Here is a 24477-nt window from a genome sequence, read left to right as displayed (position 1 = left end):
AACAACTTATATACTCACAAGTTGCATGATATTTTATAATTTATTTCAATATATGTCAGGGTTTGACATTGAAAATAATGTCCGCCCAATTTATTTAAAAATGTATGCAAAAACATACAGTGCACGTGATAGATAAAATAACTGCGCGAAATATGAAATGTCATTCAATTTCAGCGTTAACTCCCAGCTTTAACTTGCTTTGAGAATCTTCTTATGGCTTTGATATTCTTGCCGATAGCTTCAAATGTCTGAAAAAAATATTGTTAACAATTCATCATTACTAATAAATAAAAAGTACATGCATATATTAATGGCTCTTCTAAGCTTTCATTGATGATATTTAATGCAAATAATTGTGTTAAGAGATAGTTATATGTTTACAAGATTACATACATATAAGTAGTAAAAAGACTATCAAAGCATTCCTTTGCATTGTGTCAAATGTTGTCATAAGCTTCCCCTTTGTAACAGAATTATGAAGGCATATTTACACACAAAACCAACCCCTAGTGTAAAGATACATATTTGTTATTTTTTCTATGAATCAAAGAGTAATACGTTTCATATTTCTCAAAAGGACACGAACAGTCCGCACTTAATGAAACTTGCAACATCTCCTTGATATTTCAGCAATACGTGTCATATTACAAGCAGTGCATACATTCAGAAAAAAACATAGCAAAATTTCAAAAAAAAAAATGACAAGAAAGAGAAATACAATATTTCGTTTTATTCTTTCTATGACCTCTAGATTCTACCTACAATTAGAAAGTCACAAAAATGAGCATTATTTGTTTCTGCTTTTATTAAAACGTGCAATATTCATAAGGACACAGATGTGTAGATATTTAAGTTTCACTTACATTGGTCTCGAATGCCAAGTCGTATTTAAAATTGTTTCTATGACAGGATATAAGTGTCATATTGCTAAGCCTTTAGTCTTGATATCTCCGCCTTAAAAGACATCGCTAGCTTGTAAATTCTAAAAGTTATACGTATTTTTGTACATTTAAAATTGGTCTGAGATCGTGAAATGAATAAAATGGTACAACGCTGCTTCAGATTACAATATTAGGTAGTTTTCAAAATGTAAAAGATCTGTGTAACTCGTTAGCACTTACAATTGTCATAGTGTCGTCATCGATTCTCTCCCTTATCACAACAGAGTCGGGTACTCCCACTGCTGTTGATTTCTGATAGTGGACTAACTTGTGGTCTTCAACATTGAACACAGACTGAAAATGTACAGCGAGAACGTCTAATACATTTACTGACGGAACATGTACAGCGAGAACGTCTAATACATTGATTGACTGAAAATGTACAGCGAGAATGTCTAATACATTTACTGACTGAAAATGTACAGCGAGAACGTCTAATACATTGATTGACTGAAAATGTACAGCGAGAACGTCTAATACATTTACTGACTGAAAATGTACAGCGAGAACGTCTAATACATTTACTGACTGAAAATGTACAGCGAGAACGTCTAATACATTGATTGACGGAACATGTACAGCGAGAACGTCTAATACATTGATTGACTGAAAATGTACAGTGAGAATGTCTAATACATTTACTGACTGAAAATGTACAGCGAGAACGTCTAATACATTGATTGACTGAAAATGTACAGGGAGCACGTCTAATACATTTACTGACTGAAAATGTACAGCGAGAACGTCTAATACATTGATTGACTGAAAATGTACAGCGAGAACGTCTAATACATTGATTGACTGAAAATGTACAGCGAGAATGTCTAATACATTGATTGACGGAACATGTACAGCGAGAATGTCTAATACATTGATTGACTGAAAATGTACAGTGAGAATGTCTAATACATTTACTGACTGAAAATGTACAGCGAGAACGTCTAATACATTGATTGACTGAAAATGTACAGCGAGAACGTCTAATACATTGATTGACTGAAAATGTACAGCGAGAATGTCTAATACATTGATTGACGGAACATGTACAGCGAGAATGTCTAATACATTGATTGACTGAAAATGTACAGCGAGAATGTCTAATACATTGATTGACTGTACAGCGAGAACGTCTAATACATTGATTGACTGAAAATGTACAGTGAGAATGTCTAATACATTTACTGACTGAAAATGTACAGCGAGAACGTCTAATACATTGATTGACTGAAAATGTACAGCGATAACGTCTAAAACATTTACTGACTGAAAATGTACAGCGAGAACGTCTAATACATTGATTGACTGAAAATGTACAGCGAGAACGTCTAATACATTGATTGACTGAAAATGTACAGCGAGAATGTGTACAGCGAGAACGTCTAATACATTGATTGACTGAAAATGTACAGCGAGAATGTCTAATACATTGATTGACGGAACATGTACAGCGAGAATGTCTAATACATTGATTGACTGAAAATGTACAGTGAGAATGTCTAACACATTTACTGACTGAAAATGTACAGCGAGAATGTCTAATACATTGATTGACTGAAAATGTACAGCGAGCATGTCTAATACATTTATTTCTAGGCTTTATAAAAACCTGAATCTAGTCTATTCTTGGCTTTGTTTCAGGCCTACTGTGCGATGCATGACTTTCTGGCTGTGTTTGGGTTGCCAAGTGCTTCCAGGAAATCTACCTTAACCATTTTTTTTGTAATGCAACACACATTCTAAATAGTACAAACGTATATCATTATGTGTAAATAAATCAGTTCAATTGCATTTCTGATGTCTTAGTAAGTAACAGTTTCATAGGTAATGGGTAGCTATCGAATTCACATTTTCATGAATATTTTTGGGTTTATCAACCTTCTTACGGTGAGGAGTAGACTTTTAAAAGCGCATTCATGTTGCCAGTTTGAAGACAAGTGAATCACTGTGAACAACAAAGCGTGCTTTCGTTACTATGACAAATATCTTTGATTTTATCAATCTTTAATTGATGAATCAATTATTTAATTGATTGATTAGTTAAAACAAAGGTGTCGTACCTTCACTTCCCTGCCATCCATGGTCTTCTCATCAAATTCTTCACCCAGTTTAAACTTGAGATGAGCATTTTTAAAAGTTGATGTTATATCTAATGTCCATACGCCATCTTGTTCTTTTATCTCTTCCCACGACGACGTGCGTTTGCCTATCTGCCGTGTTGCAAAACCAACTCCTTAAAATGAATAGTGGTATTTATCAGTTAAGCCCTGTTTAATATTTGTAGACTGTTTCTAAACGCTGTGTGCATGTCTACTCAGTAATGTTTGATATTATACGATGTTTTCAAAAGGACCAGCTGTTCTAGTCGCGTAACAGGTTATTGAAACATTATTTTTCACTGGTAATGGATACAGAGGTCAACAGCAAAGTTAGTTATTCTTTAAATTGATGAGATGAGCACCAACGTTAAGGCTTCCCGACGATGCATTCTGATCTTGATCCATACTCCTTGCTTGCTTACCAGTGCTGAAATTAACGAACAGTATGGATGTGCAACTGATCTGGATCCATGCTGGTCTCAAAACAGTGACACTTATTTCATGAACAAACATTTGGTTCTGATTCTACTGAGTAGACCACATCAACTCACTTTTAATCTGCATTTTTGTCGAAAATGTTATTAACTTAATATGAAATGAGCCGCACCATGAGAAAACCAACATAGTGCATTTGCGACCAGCATAGATCCATACCAGCCTGCGCATCCGCGCAGTCTGATCAGGATCCATACTGTTCGCCAACGGTTTCTCTAATTGCAATAGGTTTTGAAAGCGAACAGTATGGATCCTGACCAGACTGCGCGGATGGTCTGGATCCATGCTGGTCGCAAATGCACTATGTTGGTTTTCTTACGATGCGGCTCAAATATTATTATAAATATTAGTCATATAGTGTATGGAACTTACCAACAGCTTTCATATATTCGTCCCAGTTATCGTCTTGAGTTTCTAACTTCCAAAATCCTACCACCTTCGCCATCGTTTCCTCATGTACCTTATCAGCAAATAATGATAATGGTAGTAGTTTAACATTCCGTGTTTCTTTTCAACTTTTTCAGGTTCATTTTTTTTTTTTCATTTATTAAATAATAGTAAAATCTATATATAACGAAATATTATGCTTCTAGCCACTGTTGCAATGAGCCGACAAACAATGTTATAACAATAGAGCATGATACAAAAGCGCACTACTGGGAACAATCTTTTCGTCCTTTTGTTCTACGTTGTCATACCATGTTTTTATTCATATGGTTTATCTCAGCCTTTATATGTAAACTTACATGTATTATCATAAGCAATCCCTTTATACAAGATAACGGATAAAAGTAAAAGCAATGAAAATGTAAAATAACATACCTTACGATTTTACTTTTTATATCCTGCAAGAACGTTTCACCTTAAATCACTGGGAATATTCACCACTGTCTGACTAAAAATCACTTAAGTAAATGTACTATCATGGGAAGTTGTTGACCAAAGATAACTGATTGAATGTTTCAAAGTACAAGTATATGTCGGCCTTCGAAGTAAAGATAGCCAATCTGAAAACGCATTGTATGGGTTGGAAACATAGACATGCATATAACGTACTTATTCGAATCGTCTCCCGGTGATACGGTTGAAGACGACATTCAGTTGACATTCACAACTAAAGATAAAGATAATTATATAAAACTAAAAAATAAAATAATTACATCATTGCTTTTACTGAATCAAGTTGACGTGATTCTGTTTAAACTGAAGTGTCCATTTAGAAGCATAGAAGGTAGCCAAGCAAATTCTAGCAGACTCGGCTTCACTGAGTTTGTCAGTGAGATGATTAGAGTTTAGTAAATGTTTTATAAACTTCATGACCGATGTAACTTTTGTGGCTGACCGGTGAAAACTATTGCTGCATCACCATATCTCTGTTGGAATAAACTAAATACTCAATCACTTTCATACATTTATTTGGAATTTAAAATATTAACTCAACTATACAAGTATATGAGCCGCGCCATGAGAAAACCAACATAGTGGGTTTGCGACCAGCATGGATCCAGACCAGCCTGCGCATCCGCGCAGTCTGGTCAGGATCCATGCTGTTCACTAACAGTTTCTGTAATTGCAATAGGCTTTGACAGCGAACAGCATGGATCCTGACCAGACAGGTGGTCTGGATCCATGCTGGTCGCAAACCCACTATGTTGGTTTTCTCATGGCGCGGCTCAATTACTGACTAAATGTTACAGACATATCAGAACCATAAGTTCGGGATTTTTTAAGCATTACAATATTTACTCAATGTTACTGTCATATCAAAACAATACGTTCGTCATTCTGTCAGCATTGCAATATTGAGTCATTGCTACAGACATATCAAAACCTTTAGTTCGTCATACTGTCATATCAACAATATTAAATTTTAGTTAAAGACATATCAGAACCTTAGACTCGTCATTCTGTCAGTATTACAATCTCTATTTATTGTAACAGGCTCGTTAGAGGGTTCAATACGTGATTCTGTCAACATATTAATATAGAACCTTTGAGGGGTGTCCCAGAAGTTCGCGGAATAACGGCCTTGTTCACCAATGCAAACACCAATCTGCTTGACATTTTTAATAATTCCACGAACTTCTGGGACACCCCTCGTCTAAAGGTTCAGGTCTACATTAACTAAATCATCAACTATCTGAATTACTTATACGAGCCTCTGGCTGCTACAGCTATTGTCCGAAATAAAAATTACGTTTCTGAGAACCTATCTTCATAGTTAAATGAAATTCAATTTACAGGGTCTTTACAACATCACCTCACATAGCAGAAAGTATTATTCAATTAATTGTTTTTCATTACAACCCTTTATGACTATTAGTTCATGTGCATATGCATATTTTCTATTTCAGACAGCTGCATTTTCTGTTGTTTTTTCAATAGTAATATCATCATGGAACTTCAATAAACGTTAATTAAATAACTGCTGTAGCTCATCAGAGTCTGCCTTGCAGTTGTTTGAAGTTTCTATTAGGCTTGCTGTCGAATAAATCTTCTAACGGATTTTACATTGGTCCCAATGGCCTCGTATATCTGAAAGCAAATCTGAATATCAACATCATTAAAACTAAAATAATTACATTGATTGCGCACATACTGTTTATCATGCAAGCACAAACGTGACACTTACTTTGCAAATTTCAAGTTTGTCAGTCTGAGAGTATTAGAGATTATATGAATATTTTACAATGTGTATTTCTTATTGACTACTTATAGGATTTTTTTTTCAAAGGTAAATGATAGATTTAATACCTATTTATTCTTTTTTTTTAATATTGTAACATGACAATTTACCTGGATGAATGTTTCATCATCCTCTTTCTTTCTTGTAATTTTGGTGTCAGGAATGTTCGGGTGAACTGATTTCTGGTATTGTATTAAATGGCCGTCTTCACTAATAGAAAATGTCGTCTGTAAGCAAAAGATAGTTTTTAATGTAGCATACTGTTTTGGAAAATTATATATATTATAATTTAGATCAAATTTCTTACATTTTCAAAGAATAGAACATCTGTATAATTATCTCGCCTGTTATTTTTATTATTAAGTTATATTTTCCAGACGCTGAGCTTGGACTGTGGAGGCTTTGTCATCTTGCTATCCATTAATACCATAAACTATATCGCTTAAGTCTTCCTTTTCCCCCTAAATCAGTAATCGGTAATGAACTAAAACAATGAAGCTCAAATATTTTTAAAGAAAAAAAACACCAACAAGGACAAAATATTTCTAAAGATGCCAGTAGCAAAGCAAATTATAGGAACTGCGCCTTTCACATTTTTGTATATAAAATATTGTCACACCTTGCATTTTCTGCCATCCATTGTAGTTTCATGAAATTCTTCACCAAATTTGAACTTGAGTGTACTATGTGCAATGGATACGGCCACACACAGGGACCAGTTCTCATCGTCCTCTTGTTTAAACTCTTCCACAGGTACAACCGCCTTTCCCATCTTGCGGAACGCAAAATTTATCCCTGACAAAAATGTGCTAAGTTACAATTCTTGATTCATCAGACCAAGACGTGTGTGCTGGTCAAATATTAAAAATGTTACTCACATAAGCTTTCTATTGTTTAACCAATACATCCCAACCTATAGAATTCAAGGCCAGCAAAACAGATTCTAGACATTAGTCCGATGATAACGTTGATAGATAGTGTTCATTTGAAGTTAAACTTTTGACAGTATACAGAAATTTTTAATAAAACCCTGATACTTAGATCTGAACAGACTATAATATGAAAGGGAAATGTGATCCCATGGACGAAATTGCGAGCTACCTAACAAGGAGGTCTCAAGTTCGAATGCAATGCTTGGGTCATAAGCTTACTATATGTGAATGTTTAATAGTAGTTCAACCGAACAATTTTTAATCAGTACAAGGTAAATTTAGATAAACTGTTATTGTAGGAAAGTGGTATTGCGATATATGATTCTGATACAAAGTACTCCAATGTTTTACAGTGCCTTTTCAAGCCGTAGAACTTCTATTAATCGTTCATAGCTGGGGTTTTTTTTCTGTTTGGATAACGTGCAATATGTAAACAAGAAAGATAACCGCCTCACCTACAGCTTTCAGGTACTCCTCAAAGTTGTCGTTCTTGTCATGGTGTAATTTCCATTTTCCCACTAATTCTTTCATATTTTGTACTTAAACGGCGTTCTTTTTGACACAATGTAATTAGTCAATATTTATAAAGAGAACCTATTTTAAACTGTGTATTGGCAACCCTATGTGAGATAGCTGGGTAGATAGGTCAGAATATGGGTATATAACTAGGTTATCGGTATAGCACTAGAGATATGTTGATGACAGTACATTGTATCTCCGTTTTGACCAGTATGGTGTGATCATCCGAGGTGAAATGTATATAATCAGCATCTGCTGATATAAAGTTTAAAGGGTCTAATAATGGATTTGTTGATGCAGCTTACCAATATGATGATTTTTGTAACATTTCTGTTGTACATATAGCGTTCTTTTATTTTCAGTCTGACAGCAGAGATACTTTGTAAAACATTTTTGCTTTTGTGTTCTTTGCTAAAATAGAACAACTTACCGCGTTATGCTATTAATTTATGCACAATTACACAATTTAACTAAATAGTCTTAAATGTCCAAATTAGTTTTCAAAAGGCGCAAAGTTAAAGCGAAAAGTTAATCAAACTGTAGTATGGTAAGAAAATGACAGTCAAAATAAAAATAAAAGTTTTATCTGAACAAACAAAAACACTAAATTACAAATGGACTGGTTGTAAGCAGTTGTAAATTACTTCAGTATATGTCCAACATGAATAAAAAAAAAAAAGACAAAGTGCACTTGTTTTAACAATGATTTAAATACATCTGAATTTGATTGGTAAAAATAGAATGAAACAGGCATCTGAATTCACGAGTGTCAGACAGGAATGTTACTGATCTCTTTACCACCTTTTAATAATTGAGTAATTTTAGCCTTTTTTTAAACTATTTCAAACGAAAATAATTACATTTTCATCTGTATCATAGAGTATAAGGGTTTGCAAGTAATATACATATCACTGCTACCATATGACAAAGTTCGGCCTAGTTTCATACGGTCCTTTCATGCAAGTGATCTCTTGTCTTATCAATGACCACGTTCAAGAAATCTGCATCATTAAACCACTACTTTGAAAATGAGACAAAAAAACATGATCCCTTGCCAGCAGTCATGTCAGACCTTTGCAGACCGCATGAACTTATAGTGTCCTACATTCGGACATTGTAATTCACAAAGTGTCAACCTCAATTTCTTGCAACAATCGACAAAGGAATGAAAAATAATGGCACACTTTTGCAAACATTCCAGTTTTAACGAGTGCCAATGCTACGTCAAGAGGAAAAGAAATATGTTTGATTTTGATATTAAATATGAACGGTTCAAACTCCTTTAGTTTCCGTTTCAATATTTACTAGTTATAAACGGACCAATGTCAAACAATTGGACATGTTTATGTTTTACTTATATTTTTATTAATCATATTTAAGTACGGCTTGTAGGGGGAATAAATAATGAAGTGCAAATAAAAACTCGTGTTTGACTAACAAGGATCAGTCACGGGATTGGAAATCATATGACGTATCATAACCTTAGTAAGAACCTCTTCAATTTCATGAAGTGAATTTTGGATAATTTATCACGAGTTTGTTACAACATATAGAGCTTTATTTCCTCTAATTGGGGTCATATTTAAATTTTTGGAATGGATGTTAAAGCGGTGTTCTTTAATGGACATTATCACTATTTTCAATGGATAAAGCGGCAATTTATTCAATTTCTAATTCAACAATTTTTGGATGTATTCAGTTTTCCTTATTTTATTTTGTGAATGCATATTTTAATTCAAGTTCAACTTGGAGAAATGTTTGTGTTTTAATTCTCAATCAGTCATTTAGAATATTTAATAATTCTGGGATTATGTAGTTTGAAATCTGATATTATCTGCGTCAAATAGAGAAGTTTTCTTCTAAAGTGTCTTTGAATGTTAAACATTTTACATCGTTTGATAATCATACATTGCTTTATTTTGACGTATATTTCAATTTATCAGATTAATTATTATGTAGTAATCTATCTCTGTATTATGTATTTTGAATATGTCATTTACAATTTCTATGGCTTGCCTTACATTTTCCTTTCCAATTGAACATTTTAATGGATTAATCTTTCAGAAAAGATGAATTGTATACATATCATATTGTCGAAGCAATATCATTGGTATCAATGTGCAAAAACGATAATCACACTGTCATTTGCGAACAAAAAAATAGCATTTTACTTTCGACAAGCACTTTTTTGTTAAGGACTTCGTAAAGATCGATTAGTGTATATACAAAGTCGTGGGGTGTTCTTTAACAGCGGTGGGGTACTTCAGGGTGTATTTAAAGTTATTGCATATGTCTGAGATAATGCTGCCCAACATGTTCATCTAAACTTCCAAAATCTTCTTTTTTTTGTTAGATCTGGACCGTTGCAAAGTTGAGGTTGTTGCTTTAAAATGGGTTGTTTGGAACTGATGCATTTGTAGGGTTTTGTGTGAGTTCCAGCAAATCTGTCGGTTGTATGGAGTTAAATGTGTCATTGGTGTGTAGCGTTCTTTTTTCTCTTCTCAGAACAGCTGTTTGCTTGCTTTATATTTTAACAGAGCAAAGCAGTCGGGTGTATGACATGTTTATTATGTATCTTGCCGAAGAACTTGGATTGTCATATATTATAATAACTCTGCTTTGGTACCATAAAAACCAAATATTGATTTAAATGATATTTGATTATTTATTATTAATCAGGTGAAGGTTTGTTGAAAGTAGGGTTTTCTATAGGGAAAAGGTATTAACGAAATTGATGTTATTATATTTCATTAAAACTGTCTATCTTGGGATATTCAAAATCAATGTAAAAGTAGTTCTTTTTTCCTTCGAGGCAATTGCTGACATGTAAAAAAATTATAATCATTTTTTTTTCAAATGAAAGTAATGGCAAATTAGACTGTAAAAAATCGTAATAAAGAGCCTTGAAAACAGGTTGTTAAATGGAACAGAAACTTTGAAATCATAAAAAAAGATCTGGCATATTTACTGCTCTGACATAATTTCATTTGAATTAATAATATGCAGTGTAGTCGGTTGTTACGGACTAATATCGAATGATTCTTTGAAGTGGCGGTAAAAAAGTGAATTGGATGTATATATTCGGAGTATACAGTAAAAGATATATAACATTTTTTCTGCTTTTGTCATGCTAGTAGATTAGTTTATACCAATGATTTACTAAGCAGGTTTAGACATTTATAGGATTATTGGAGAAGGTTTGACCGTATGGGATCAAAGGTGGCTTGGGAAAAATAACGTTGAATGCGTATTTTGACCTTTGTGGAAAATGGCCTTCGATATTTAAATGCTAGGCTGCTGGTATTCAAGTACTGCTTGAAATACCAAGGATTAGTGTTTCTGACTTGATTTTCAGTTCGTTTTACAGAAAATGTCAGCGTGTTTGGGATATATTTTGTTCTTCAGTTAAATATTGATAACTGTTTCCTTTGGTGAATGGAATATTGAATGTAGACAGGTTTTTTCCCCGCTAATTTCTGACACAAATACAGAACACCAGTGAAGTTATTGTAATTAATGTGTGAAAATTGTGTTAGTGTGCATGTAAATGTTTGAGGGATAATCAGAATGGCAAATTATGATCAAGGATATATTGCCATGGCTTCTGATTTGGCCATCACAAGAAAACTAGTACCTAGGACAATTCATGTAAGATATTTGACGAATTTCGAAGACATAATTCACATAAAACGTAAACCACCGACTAAAAGGTTAAAGATTAAATATGAACCATCTTTTAACACAAAGGAGGATCCACCAATCACAGGGCTGTCAATGGTAAATGTTGCTCTTGTTATTGTTAAATTGAGATTTTTAAAATATTTTTTCCTAAATATAGCTCATATAGTTATCGTATGTTCAAAATACATTATGATTGGTGTGTATTAATTTTGGTCGTTTATTCTTAAAATTGCAACTATGTGCGTTGTATTTGGTTCCTTCTTCGCATACCAAGTCTAAATATAAAAACTCATCTAAATTCGAAGGCATTTGAAAGAATATTTCCGTATGTGTTCCGAAATAAGGCAGGTAAGTAATGTTATTGCCAACGTCAGTGTCAAATATTTACCTTCATTAAGATTCACCCCCAGCAAAAGTGTTCAAGTTCGGGCAAATATACTTGTCTTTTGAACTCATAGATCATTTCTTGACTTGAAATTAAAAAGATTATGAATAAACCTATTACACGGGATTAACGTAATATATTGCGGATATGTAAATTTAGAGAAAAGACTCGGGCTAAGCATTGTGAATATGTGGAATAATAAACGTTGTAATACATAAATTTATATAATTATTTGAAATAATGTAAAGATATAAATCATCTTTTATATGCAATTTAATGTGCCAAAGATACTTCGTGTGGGTAAAAGTTGTATTATTATTCATACAATTTAATGGATAATGCTATCATATATTCACCATGTTTCAGGTTTAAAGATATACCATGCATATCTGTATTATTACTGTTTAAATTCATCAAATGTATTTAACTTTTCCAACAATAAATATAACCGTGTGTATGGAGCTGCATTTACAATTAGAATTCTGGTAGTGAGTCATTGGTTAAAACAGTTTGCCCGGTTTGTGTTTAGTGTACAAATCTATACTATAAATAGTTATACGTTTATTAACTGTGTAACACATAATACTGTTTATACACACATACATGTCTATATTGTGTTTTCATAGTTCTTTTTTTTTTTAAATATAAAAGTAGGGCATAATCAATGTTTAACTGATTTTAGAGAAGATGCAATATATCATCCGCAAAATGCAACATGATATGTAATAACAAGTATTTAAAGTAATTTAGAAACAGATAATAGTCACGTAATCAAAGCCTCATTTCTTGGGCATTTCTTTCAAGAGAAAAAGAATGCTTAAACCATGTATTTAAAATTTATTTAGGCAAAAGACGCAAATATATGCAAATATATGTAATTTTCAATTCGAATTGAATGTTTCTGAAAGATTTTAGATAATTTTTCACGGCTTTTCGTATTGTATGTTATCATGTTATATCAGATCAACACTTATTGTGTTATAAATCGAAAACCTCTGCGGTTTCTATGCAATATTTGATACAATGTTGAGAGTTTACACATAGATCGACGATAAATTTATTTGAGAATTATTATGCTATAAATAATTCACAGGTCTATAGCGACACTCGAGGACAAGACCTTGTCGTATTTTAACGATATGTAACAAGTATTTCTACTGACATTAAATGATTTGGAGTTTGTTTGTCGTAAAACTTAAATTTAAGGAGCTTTTATCATCACGAATTATAAATAATTTCTTATCAGAGCATAAACCTTTTTATCTTTATCGATATTATAATGTACCCCATGCATACTAGGAAAGACACTCGACCTGACCCGGTTTTATTTATGATTTACTGGACTATACAGTATGGCGACATACTGAGATGTTCAGGCGGAAGTGAATAAAGTTTATTTATGATTTACTCGACTGCAGTGCGACATATTCAGACCTACGCCTGAACATACGAATATATCGCCATATAATCAAGTAAATCATAAATAAAACCGCGACAGGGCGATTGTCTTTCCTAATATATATGGAATACAAACTGTTATGGCGTTGCCACAATAAAGCATGCTGAAATTGATTGAGTCTTAAATAAATACTTTATGTGTAACATCTCAGAAATGACATTTAAAAGAATTCATTTCAGGAAGGTAGATATGGAATAAATATGTTAGTCCCCTACCGTGTCTGTCCGTCCGTCTATCAGTCGCACCAAAGAAGTATAAAATACCTAGTCTATAGCTCTTTGATCGCACGAAGTGGATCTTGAAATAATTTTAAAAGTGTAGGATTTATTTTAATGGAACTTATATGGGTAACAGGGTAATATGGATAATATGATTGACCTTTTGTTTTGTTGCTTTGTCAACAAGTGTTTGTAGCTATGGTAACAAATAGTTAAACAAATGACAAAACACTGGATTCTGAGGAAATTTGCAAAAGACAAAAATATTTTCATGAAACTTGGTACATCAATAGACGATTTTGTTTATTTTATTTTATCCTTGCATCCGCCGACATTCTGTCTGTCTAGCATTAGGTAAAAAATGGACCATGTAGTAACTTTAAATATATGAGAGATTTTAACAGTATGATACAACCTCGTATCTAAAGTAAATGCACACTATTTCCTTTTGTCCGTCTGTATGTCAATATAACCTTATGTCTGTTCGTCTTATAGTCGCAAAAGAATGATCCTGCGCTAATGTTCTGGAAACCTTGTATATATTGATGGTGAATAAGTTGATGAATACGATGCCCTTTTTATTTAGTTCTCTATGCCAGAAAATTAAAAGTATAAGAAAATGGGGACTGTTATTGCTGGACAATAGTCTTGTTAATTTATTTAGAACACTGTGCTTGGAAAACCATTTCTTACATTATGTATGCCACAGCTTCGTTTTAGATATGTTTTTTCACAATGTGAAAGCACACTTTCATTTTATTCTTCTAATTATTGCTAAATAATCATCTTTTGCTTCATATAATAATAGTTTAATCTTTTAGTGGTTACATGCACTTTGAAAAATCTTGCGGAAATTCCTTTGTCTTCTCCCGCCCAGAAGTAAGGCAAAGAGAATACTTCTAACTTTCATGTAAAAACTTTGTTCCAATCAGCGGCTTCTTGGCGACTTTCTATTTTTAGCTTAGTCTCCTGCGGTCATCAGGTGAGAATGAATATGGAAATGATGTTTTCAAATGTTCTATATTTTCAGAAATTATACCAGAGACCGAATCCTGAGAATCCAAACCAGATCTACCGCAGCCAGCTAGCAGCGAGTCTCAAAGCTTTCCAGCAAAAGCAATGGCCGCCATTGAGTCATCAGGAATTAGAAACAACTTATATACGATGTAAACCTGTACAGGCTAACTACGAGAGGTGAGACTTAATCCAACTCTGATGATTTATTTTTCTTTAATTTTGCTCCAGATCATATCAAATGCACCATATTTTGATAACGAGTCCGGGAGAACAAGCTGAATAGATGTAAGAAAAACTATAAGAAGATCCTTTTGCAGCGTAGAACGCAATCAAGCAAAAATCATCGGTGTATTGAGTCTGTTCATATTAAGAAGTAATAGAATGTGCAACACCAATCATGCACACTAGTACCGGCTTAAGATGAACTCTTTTATCCATAAACATTAAAAGGACACCATGATTCCAAAGGGCCAGAAAATATAACAACACTTAGCCCAACTTTGGGGAGTTCTTTTTTTACAGTCGCCATTGACTGTCGATAAAAACAAACGTAATAAACACAGAGCATCGGATCTCACGTTCAGTAACCGTCCATGCATTTGTGGAATTTTAGATTTAAATGCCTTTTTACACAAAAAAAAGCCAGAAAAACAAAGGTACCGTCGATTAAGCTTTCGAAGAAAACGAGTGATATTAAAACGGTTTGATTATGAAAACTATAAGTAAATGAATTCGTTTAATACGTGTTTTTGCTGGTCTACAGCATTGCATATTGCTTACCGGCGGAACATTCCATAATTGCTTCGTATTAAATGCTTAAGTTCAGAATATAAGGATTCTTTATAGCAATCTTTAAGTACCATGTGGCGGCCGTAAAAAGTCACCCCGTACTTGGATTCAGTCACGGTTGTTATATTTTCTGGTTCTTTGAGATCATGGAGTCAATCCAATATCTGTGTAACAGAATTCCGCCTAAGCCGGTGCAAGGGGGCGTGAGGGGTGTTGCACTTTCCACTGCCTCTCGTGTATAGACTCGATCAAACCGAGTCTGCTATTAGTTTGCTTTGTTGCATTCCATTCTTCCAAAGGTTTTATTTCCTATGCGAATGTGCGATCTATGTTAATTGCTGTATCACAATTTAGGTGGTCGATTTAATATTTAGGAGAGAAAAACTGGCGTAAATATAATGGAGCTGTTGAAGAGTTGACAATAACGATCATTCTATTGAATAGTTATAAGGCGGAATAAACATTTCAAAAGAGAAATAGCCGGATTTTAGGGACCGCATTTTGGCAGGAGCCCAATAGTTATCACTCTATCCGCCCGTCTCTTTATATGCTGGATACATGTAACCCCAATTTTATTTTTACAAGTATTTTATCAAAAACTTCAATATTTTTTAGAACTTGTCGTCCTGTAGAAAAAATAATTAAAATGCTATTTATTTAGTTGTGTAAAATGGTGATTTTTGGCTAGTCTGTTTTCTTCTCTTGCCATGTTGTTTTCAATTGATTTGTGTTTGTGCTCTAACAGAAAGCAATGTAATATATCAGTTGGCGTTCTCTTTAATTGCTTTTTTCCGGTTTGATCTTCATTAATTACCTCGGACAATTTATTACTTCCGGTAAGATGCTATCGAGAATTGTGTACGTTTTTACCTTTGAAACAAATGAGCCGTGCCATGAGAAAACCAGCATAGTGCGTTTGCGACCAGCATGGATCCAGACCAGCCTGCGCTTCCGCGCAGTCTGGTCAGGATCCATGCTGTTCGCTTTCAAAGCCTATTGCAATGAGAGAAACTATTAGCGAACAGCATGGATCCTGAACAGACTGCACGGATGCGCAGGCTGGTCTGGATCCATGCTGGTCGCAAACGCACTATGTTGGTTTTCTCATGGTGCAGCTCAAATTAAAAAAGAAGAATAAAACATTCCTGTTATATAGCTTATTGATTCTCACATTCTTTGATTGATTGAGTGTCGGGAAATCAAAGGATTTCACGCATCGCAGGCATGTTTCCTACCTTGCACTCGTCAGGAAATTAAAATTCAACGTTGATTGCTTTTTATCAACATACAAACAAACATTGATACGATTTCTGTAAGGATGGTATCATAGCGCGATATTGCATTATATTTGATATATTGAGGCGTTTGTTTGTTTTATTCATTTTGTAACAAATTTGTATGCATAATTTGTTATTCATACCGTGTTTATGCCGTGACGGATTTAAAATATTTATAAGCCTCCGAAGTATATTAAATTTGTTCTAGACTGTTCATTCGACGGTTTCTTCATTCGCCCGTGTCTCCGATAAAATAATAGCTGTTAAGTGTAAATAAACAACTCGTGCAATGTATAGTGTACAAATCCTTACCTTATTTTACAGTGACAAACATTTAGAGAAAAATATGGTTCTGCTTTTTCTAACATGTGTTTCCTTTACTGCTATAAGTTAGTACTGTATTATTATTCATACTGGCAGTGGGTTCTGCTTTAGCAAATACAATCCCCATTCTAATTTTTTCCGCCAAAAATGGACTTTAAACAGAAACTTCCTCTATGGCCATACCGACTTAAGTTACTCGAAATTTCGAGATACGTAATTCGAAATGTCGACCTATGAATTCGAAATTTCGACATACATAACTCGAAATTTTGAAATATCCACTCCAGATTTCGATCTAGTACATTTGTATGTTGCCTCCATATCTGCAAAATTTGAATATCTGTCCGTCTATCAAACTGGGGAGGGCCCTAGGTAATGTTGGAATAACTTTTTGCCCAACCCATTTGTATGTATTTGATTTAATGCTTGTATTAAATGTGATTTATACATGTGTGAATATATATATACAAAAAAATATGATTAAACTAAGTCTATCAAAGGCCAGAATGTTAACGGGCTACTTTTCATAAACACCTGAGTTTAAAAGTAAATTTATTGACCCTTAGCAGAAAAGTTAAGTTGATATATCTGCCTGTACAGAGCGTCGGTCTACGGATCGCGGGGTCATGAGTTCGATCCTCGGGCATGGTGTATGTTCTCCGTGACTATTTGATAAACGACATTGTATCTGATATCATTAGTCCTCCACCTCTGCTTCAAGTGGGGAAGTTGGCAGTTACTTGCGGAGAACAGGTCTGTACTGGTACAGAATCCAGGAACACTGGTTAGGTTAACTGCCCGCCGTTACATGACTGAAATACTGTTGAAAAACGGCGTTAAACCCCAAAACAAAACAAAAAACAAAAAAAACATCCATATCTGGTACCCAGCATTAGGGACGTATCTGGTACCCAGCATTAGTGACTAGACCATATACTACCATACATCCATATATGACTTAAACTAGTCTCTAGGCCTCTCTAAATTTCAAACCGTAGCCAGGTTATATACCGGTATATTTCTATGTATAGTATGTGTATATATTCCGGTGCACGGGGCTCGAACCTTGTCGAAAACTTTTCAGATATGGTCAAAATAGTGAAATATTTTAAATTCGAACACTAGCTAGCAGGTCACCTTTTATGACATCTCCTCAGTATCTACAGGTACCCGACAGTGGTCTCAAAAGGTAGTCAAGGGCGATAAGTATATACGCTCTCTATATTTCTTTACCATAAACATGATAAAGAATCACAATCAAAAAAGTAAAATACGCAGTCTATGAGGAATATGCTGAATTTTATATTAATCAAAATTTCGAAACGAAACCCAATAACTTCAAATTAGGCGCATTTCACCTTAAAATGGTGATATTTTTAAGAGTGAACACAAGGCACCTTATCACAGTCAGTTCGTATACACAAATACATATACTTTGCCAGTTAGTAACTGAAAATTTCAAGTTAATAAATAATACACATCTAAACTCGTATGTGTTTTGCTGTATTTGCTTTATTTAACTTTAAAAAGGGCGTTTTTACAATACTTCCTGCTATGAGCAAGGCATTCAAGTTGGATTACCTCATGCAGTAAAATGTGATAAAGTACGTGTCACAAAGGCTTTTTATCTTGCAATTATCATACATATTTCATATCAAGACGCTACAACTTGTCCTTACAACGAACACGTATTGACTAACTTAGTTTTGCGGCTAAATATATCGCAACGTTTTTCATTCATAATAGAATGTACTTCTACCTCAATCGAAAAATAAGATTAAATGGGTATAGATACACCGTGAAAATATTTAAAGTGGATTTTAAAAAAGAAATGCGGTACACATTAGATCTATCTATTATATACTTAAGTGTAGTTTTGTTAAAATTTCGTCCATTAAATATATAAACCATAATAACTAAAAGCTATTTATATCTTACAGCAGTGTTGACAACAGCATTTTATTGGATTTGCTTTGATAGTTTCCTTGGTAACGATGCTTAATATATGTACTGTATTGAAAATAGTTAAAACAAAATGTACAGGGAATTATTTTCAGCAGGAATTTTATTTTTGATCAAGAAAAAATGACGTAACGTTTACCTTAAGCTTTTGATTAGTTTATACATTTTAAATGTTCTGAAAATCTATAGTATATGGGATTTCTAAAGTTTTGTTGACGTTTTCATAGTTTATCGTCATTTTTCTTCTTTTAGGGAAAGGGGAAGGGATGGGGTTGGGGAGGAGAGAGGGGTGGTAGTACGTTTTTCGCAGCTCCTCAGATAAATGGCACTTCAGCGATTCTGATGTTTGTTTTTATCGCAAATTTGTCATCTGTTGTGGTAAACGTTAAGTTCATTAAGTCTTAACGAATCTATTATTAATGAATCCACTTTCAAACGGACGTATTAATGTCGCAAAGTACCTAGCAACAACATATAGTTTTCTACTGAGACATCAGCCACAAGTGTGATGCTAACTATGGAATAATGATCGGTATAACTCCGCTGTAAGGACATATTTCTTTTGTGTGCATTGTCGTTTCGCCATTATCGGACATTAATGGCTTCCCTCGTGCGATGTGTAAACGTTGTCAGGTTTAATGAATATCTTGAACAGAAACTTACTTGTGTTCATGAGGACACGTTTGCAAAAATACCTGGATATTGCGAAAATCAGTGAAAACTCAGTGAAAGCAATGGTTGCTTAATTTTATACATTTTAAATTACATTTGTTTCCACTCAGTGTATAATTCGTTTGCACGCGTGGAAAGGTGTCTGCTATTGATGTATTATATATTTGTTTTGCTTTGGAGTTTCTGTATCATTTAGCGATGGATACGAGCTACTGTCCTTTTCTAAATCGATATACGTATTAAGCGGATATTACTCTTGAGATAAATTTATCACAAAGTTTCATTTCCGCCTCATATATAGTATTAGTCATTAATTCATTAATAGAGATTACAAAGAAATGTAATTACATAATATTGTTGTTTTTTTTCTTTCTTTTCAGGCCATCCACTTCGTGTTCCATGCGAGGTGGTCCGCCGAGCCGGCCTCTGCGTCCTAAATCTGTACCAGCATCTTCACTAAGACAGAAACTTTCAACGCGGTCCGACACGCCGACAGATGTTCGACCAGGAAAATTTGATACTTTGAGGCCATCAATCGCCTCTGAATTTATAGGACCTACGGAACGGCCACCTTCTGATTACGAGGGGCCAGCAGACGAAAAAGCACCTTTCGTTGACGAACTAATTGCAGAAACAAAGAGATTCATCGAGAATGATGACACAAGCACTACGTCTGGGATAGATTCTGGTGCATCTGATAACGAAAGTCCGAGTTCGGACGAAGATAGTGATTTTGAACCAGAAATAGATGAAGAAATTGTTATACCGGAGCTAAATTTACGCCCTGAGAAATTAGACGCTATTTATAAACCAGAACCAAAACGTGGATGGAGACAATACGATTTTGACATGTCAAATATTGATATACCACCGTATGAATTCGAGAGTCCACTTCCGGAAGACCTTGAAGATCTTGATTTAAGACAAATGGCAAAACTCAAGTGGAACTGGAGAAACCATGTTAAGAATAAAACATCACGTGATTCTGATCTCGAGGGTGTTCTTGATAGGCTTGTAGAATTTGAAAAATTACAAGCAGACACTATAGAATGGGAAAACAAAAGAGCAGCACAAATCAAAAAAGCTTTGCCCAGACGCAATAACAGTTCTAAATCGTTGCAGTCACTAATAAAAGACAAAAGATGTGACACAGACTGCCTTCAAGCCACATGTTTTGGGGATTGTCCAGAAAAACTTGTTACACGACCTACGTGCGAATATTGTAGACAGGCTTTCTGTACCGGAACTTGTAAAGAACTTAAATATGATCAGCGCATGCGCCAAAGTAGAATGGAAGAAGAGAGGCCGGTCACTCCGAAGCCACCATTTCCTCGCGCATGTGTATCGTGCCAGAAAAGGCACAATGCAAAATTTATTAACGCTAACAATCTTATTCTAGGAACACAACGTTTGAATAACTCTACTTTCAATCGCGGGCAGGGTTCTCAGAAACCTAAAGATATACGACCAAAAACTCCGAACAGTTTATCCAAGGACGTTTTGAAAGAATTCGAAAAACTAAATATAGAAGCATCTCTCCCGCCACGTCCCAACACTACCATGGCAATAAATAGGCCAAGAAGTCGTAATTCTTCATTTCCGGGGAAAAGTTTCAATTCTCAAAGGAAAAACTCTTTGACTGAATTAGATAAAGTTGGAACCGTGAAAAAGAAAAGAACTAAGAGTGCGGTCAAAGTAAAACGTCCAAAAACAGCCGGATGACTTAATCTATCTCCTAAAAATTTCACATTGCCGCGCATTTAATAACTTCACCCGTTATTTTGCATTTTGATATACGCTGCCTATTTAAAAGTAGTTTTTTTCCCAAGTTTCTAATCGGAATATAAACTAAGCTGACGAGTATGAAGAGGGCACATATTTTTAAACATTCACATTGGTATGGATCAGTAAAGCGTACATTACTATTGCTATTGTTAACTACTTACTTGATTTGTTTGTAAAGGAAGGGCTATGCAAGTGCTATAGTTTTTAAGTACATCTATCTACACGTTTTCAAACATACTAAGACTGGCAAAATAAATAAAGTACATTCAGTATACATTAACTTCTTGTTCAACTTACGGACATGACGGATAGACATGAATGAAATGTTACCTTTCACAAGTAACTATATACGATGAAAAGCGCTCGTTGACCGAGCGACCTTACTTGCGCAAGCAGTTTATATGGCCCCTTTGGTTTTCCTTACAATATTTTTCCTATGTACGGATCGTACAAAATCCTGGATAGTTCACCTTCAGTGTTTAATAGCGTAGCGTTTATTTGTGCAAATTATGGGGTGACTTTGTTTATTTCCCGGAGTTGTGGAATTACAATATTTTGTACGTATCGTTGAACAGGAGACTTTCGAATAAAGCGTGTGGTTCGTAAGCTGGAAGTTCGAGCTGGAAAATAAATATACTTGTGAAACACGTTATATGTACCATGTGCTCAATCAACAGGCTCCGTTTAAGGTAATGGACCGTAATGACAACCGACAAATTCCGTATTCTCAGTTTGCTATTTCGGCATTCGAAGACCTGGAGCGCCTGTGTAAATTACAGACTCCGGTATTGATACCAGATTCAAGCAATATGGACGAAAAGTATCTGAAATGTATATATTTTGTTACCATGGTAATGCTAACCCTAACCTTTAGTCAGTATTAAACTGATAATCACTTCCGGACATGCGCAGAACACCGCTCCAGCTCTGCAATGAGCAACAGCGTCGGCATTCTCCGTTTTTTTACGAAAAACGAAAAAACGTACGCGTTGAACTATATTTACATCCGGAGAATGCCGAATTGCCAAACGAGAGTACGAAATCACACGGAAATTGCCGAGCACATTACGGGTCCACTACCTTAATTACAGAATCAAATATATTTATATATGTATTTATTTAAAATGTGCTATTTATATTCAAGTGCAATTTGCTTGACTGTATATGTGTACTCCAACTAACAGCGAACAGTGCTGTATCATGTATTTGTGCACTCGTGCTAACAATGAACAGATCTGTATCTTATAAATTGACTGTAAACTGAGAACTGCTACTGCCAATCGGTGTTTAATTGAGCAGGCTTCCGTCAGCTTCATTAGCATGCATGTATTTCTGTATAATTTTGCGTCGAAAGTACGAATTTATGAGAAGAGATATCAATTATATTCCAGCGTTTGTGTTTATGTTTCCTTGCACGAGTTGTTTCTAAACAAGTTCCGCCAAATCAGCAAATTTCAGTAGAAACTAAATTGCATACAGGAATAATTTCATTTAGTTTAGTTTATACTAGTTTATTTTAGCTCGATTTTGATGAAAGCTTCAAGCTTTTTTGAACCAAACACGAGTCCGCTTCCTGGAAAAACCAGTACTGGTGTCATATGAGAAGTCGTGATCGTGACCCCAGTAGAGCTCGAACCCACGACTACAGGATTGAGTGGCCGACACCTTTACCACTAGGCCACCGCTCACCTTAATAATTTCATTTGAGGTACTACCGTAGGATATTTGTCAAGGATAGATACAATGTGTGACCATAGTCTTTAAATATTGCAGTTGCTATTGCAAAACCCCGTTAAGACTGCAAAGTGTCCGTGAACACCGTGCAATATCTTTGACAGTTATCTTCCCTTACTGTCAGAGAATGCCTCTGAGAAGAGGACAAGGGAACAGCGCAGTTCAATGACATTCTAAGAATAAAATTTATAAGAAGTTCCTTTGGAATGGCAGAACGCAACAAAGGGAAGTAATATCAGATGATAAAAAATCTGAAATTTGAAATACCTCTTGCCTTATATTATATGTACTTGGCTTAGTAATATTTAGATAAACAGAGTTCAACCATGTTTCTAACGATAATAAAATACACTATACTTATGTTTCATCTCCCGTACCAAACTTCCCAATTATCGACACCTTAAGCACGAACGAACATAGTGGATGACAGTGCAGTGCAATCTATTATGCAACTGAAATTTATCTTTTGATAAAACCGGATTCCATAGGTTAAGAAATTGATGTGCAACTTCAGTATCTTTGCACATTGACCAGTGAGAAGTATTTAAACAAATGTAGTAAACTTCTTTGCAATTTTCAATTTGCTGTCCATTAATAAAGCAAATACACTTGTTTTTTGTTTCTAGATACACAAATAAGGCACAATTTGTACACTTTATTGTCAAAATTTTTCAAATTACATTGATTTCGCTACAATTAACTCACGCAAAGCTCTATAAAACCCAGCTTAGTAACATTTGCAACCACTCCAGTATATTTCATTACCATAATCAAAGCTGGAAAGAATCAGATTTTCCTCTAACACTATTACTGAGCTGAATGCCATTAAAGGTACATATAGTATTTGTTTTGTTATTAAAAACTCAGCATTCATAATTGCACTCTGTCTTAGGGTAAAATTTTAAAATATTTTACCGGGCCATTATAGTGTCGATATTAGGAAGAATAAAGAAGTTGATTTTTTCGAGAAAACTGAAATAGCTTTGTAGATTTCAGAAAAAGGCATTTATTATGCCCCCCTTCGAATATGGAGGGGTATATTGTTTTGCAGATGTCGGTCGGTAGGTCGGTCGGACGGTCGGAATGTAGACCAATCCGTTTCCGGGTGATAACTCGAGAACGCTTGGGCCTAGGATCATGAAATTTAATAGGGAGGTTGTTCATCACCAGCAGATGACCGCTATTGATTTTGGGGTCAGTATGTTAAAGGTCAAGGTCACAGTGACCCTGAACAGTAAAACGGTTTCCGGATGATAACTCAAGAACGCTTAGGCCTAGGGTCACGAAAGTTGATAAGGAGGTTGGTCATTACCATCAGATGACTCCTATTGATTTTGAGGTCTATATGTCAAAGGTCAAGGTCACAGTGACCCTGAATAGTAAAACGGTTTCCGGATGATAATTCAAGAACACTTGGGCCTAGGATCATGAAATTTGATAGGAAGGTTGGTAATGACCAGCAGATGACCCCTATTGATTTTGAGGTCAGTATGTTAAAGGTCAAG

The 24477-nt window shown here is 34.7% G+C and overlaps 3 protein-coding genes across 5 annotated transcripts in view; 1 reads left to right on the top strand and 2 right to left on the bottom strand.

Annotated features, from left to right (window-relative positions):
• The window catches only part of LOC123548981 (uncharacterized), a 44903-nt gene extending 22280 nt beyond the window's left edge, over positions 1 to 22623 (top strand). For 2 of the 3 annotated variants that reach the window (XM_045336706.2, XM_045336703.2), the window contains 2 exons: positions 14443 to 14606; positions 19834 to 22623. In XM_045336706.2, coding sequence (XP_045192641.2) covers positions 14443 to 14606; positions 19834 to 21175 — 1506 coding nt within the window. In that variant the 3' untranslated portion in view covers positions 21176 to 22623. Of the gene's footprint in view, positions 1 to 10578; positions 11447 to 14442; positions 14607 to 19833 lie in introns of those variants that run through there. The other variant, XM_045336709.2, reaches the window with a different exon arrangement.
• On the bottom strand, positions 27 to 4491 carry LOC123548982 (fatty acid-binding protein, liver-like). Its single transcript, XM_053545777.1, has 5 exons — positions 4355 to 4491; positions 3905 to 3992; positions 2999 to 3171; positions 1122 to 1235; positions 27 to 248 (listed from the first exon to the last, which is right to left on the bottom strand). The coding sequence occupies exons 2-5, from the start codon at positions 3975 to 3977 to the stop codon at positions 177 to 179; spliced, it is 432 nt and encodes a 143-aa protein (XP_053401752.1). The 5' UTR covers positions 3978 to 3992; positions 4355 to 4491; the 3' UTR covers positions 27 to 176.
• LOC123548983 (sodium/calcium exchanger regulatory protein 1-like) lies at positions 5166 to 7751 on the bottom strand. The gene is made up of 4 exons (XM_045336712.2): positions 7606 to 7751; positions 6838 to 7013; positions 6329 to 6445; positions 5166 to 6067 (listed from the first exon to the last, which is right to left on the bottom strand). Exons 1-4 carry the CDS (start codon positions 7679 to 7681, stop codon positions 6005 to 6007), a joined length of 432 nt encoding a protein of 143 aa, XP_045192647.1. The 5' UTR covers positions 7682 to 7751; the 3' UTR covers positions 5166 to 6004.
• Positions 22624 to 24477: the final 1854 nt, after the last annotated feature.

Source organism: Mercenaria mercenaria, chromosome 6 (genome assembly GCF_021730395.1).
Source record: "Mercenaria mercenaria strain notata chromosome 6, MADL_Memer_1, whole genome shotgun sequence".
In the NCBI taxonomy this organism is placed as follows: domain Eukaryota; kingdom Metazoa; phylum Mollusca; class Bivalvia; order Venerida; family Veneridae; genus Mercenaria; species Mercenaria mercenaria.
The sequence above is the reverse complement of the archived record's forward strand: the minus strand, read 5'-3'. Positions and strand labels throughout refer to the sequence as shown.

Bases quoted from the DNA above. Each gene is read 5' to 3' on its own strand.
- LOC123548982 (XM_053545777.1), bottom strand. From the start codon at position 3,977: ATGGCGAAGGTGGTAGGATTTTGGAAGTTAGAAACTCAAGACGATAAC. The intron at 1,236-2,998 runs GTACGACACCTT...GTACATTTTCAG, and splicing joins TGGATGGCAGGGAAGTGAAG to TCTGTGTTCAATGTTGAAGA. The intron at 249-1,121 runs GTAAGTGCTAAC...TATTTTTTTCAG, and splicing joins ATGACGACACTATGACAATT to ACATTTGAAGCTATCGGCAA.
- LOC123548983 (XM_045336712.2), bottom strand. From the start codon at position 7,681: ATGAAAGAATTAGTGGGAAAATGGAAATTACACCATGACAAGAACGAC. The intron at 7,014-7,605 runs GTGAGGCGGTTA...CATTTTTGTCAG, and splicing joins GGAGTACCTGAAAGCTGTAG to GGATAAATTTTGCGTTCCGC. The intron at 6,068-6,328 runs GTAAATTGTCAT...ATTTGCTTTCAG, and splicing joins ATGATGAAACATTCATCCAG to ATATACGAGGCCATTGGGAC.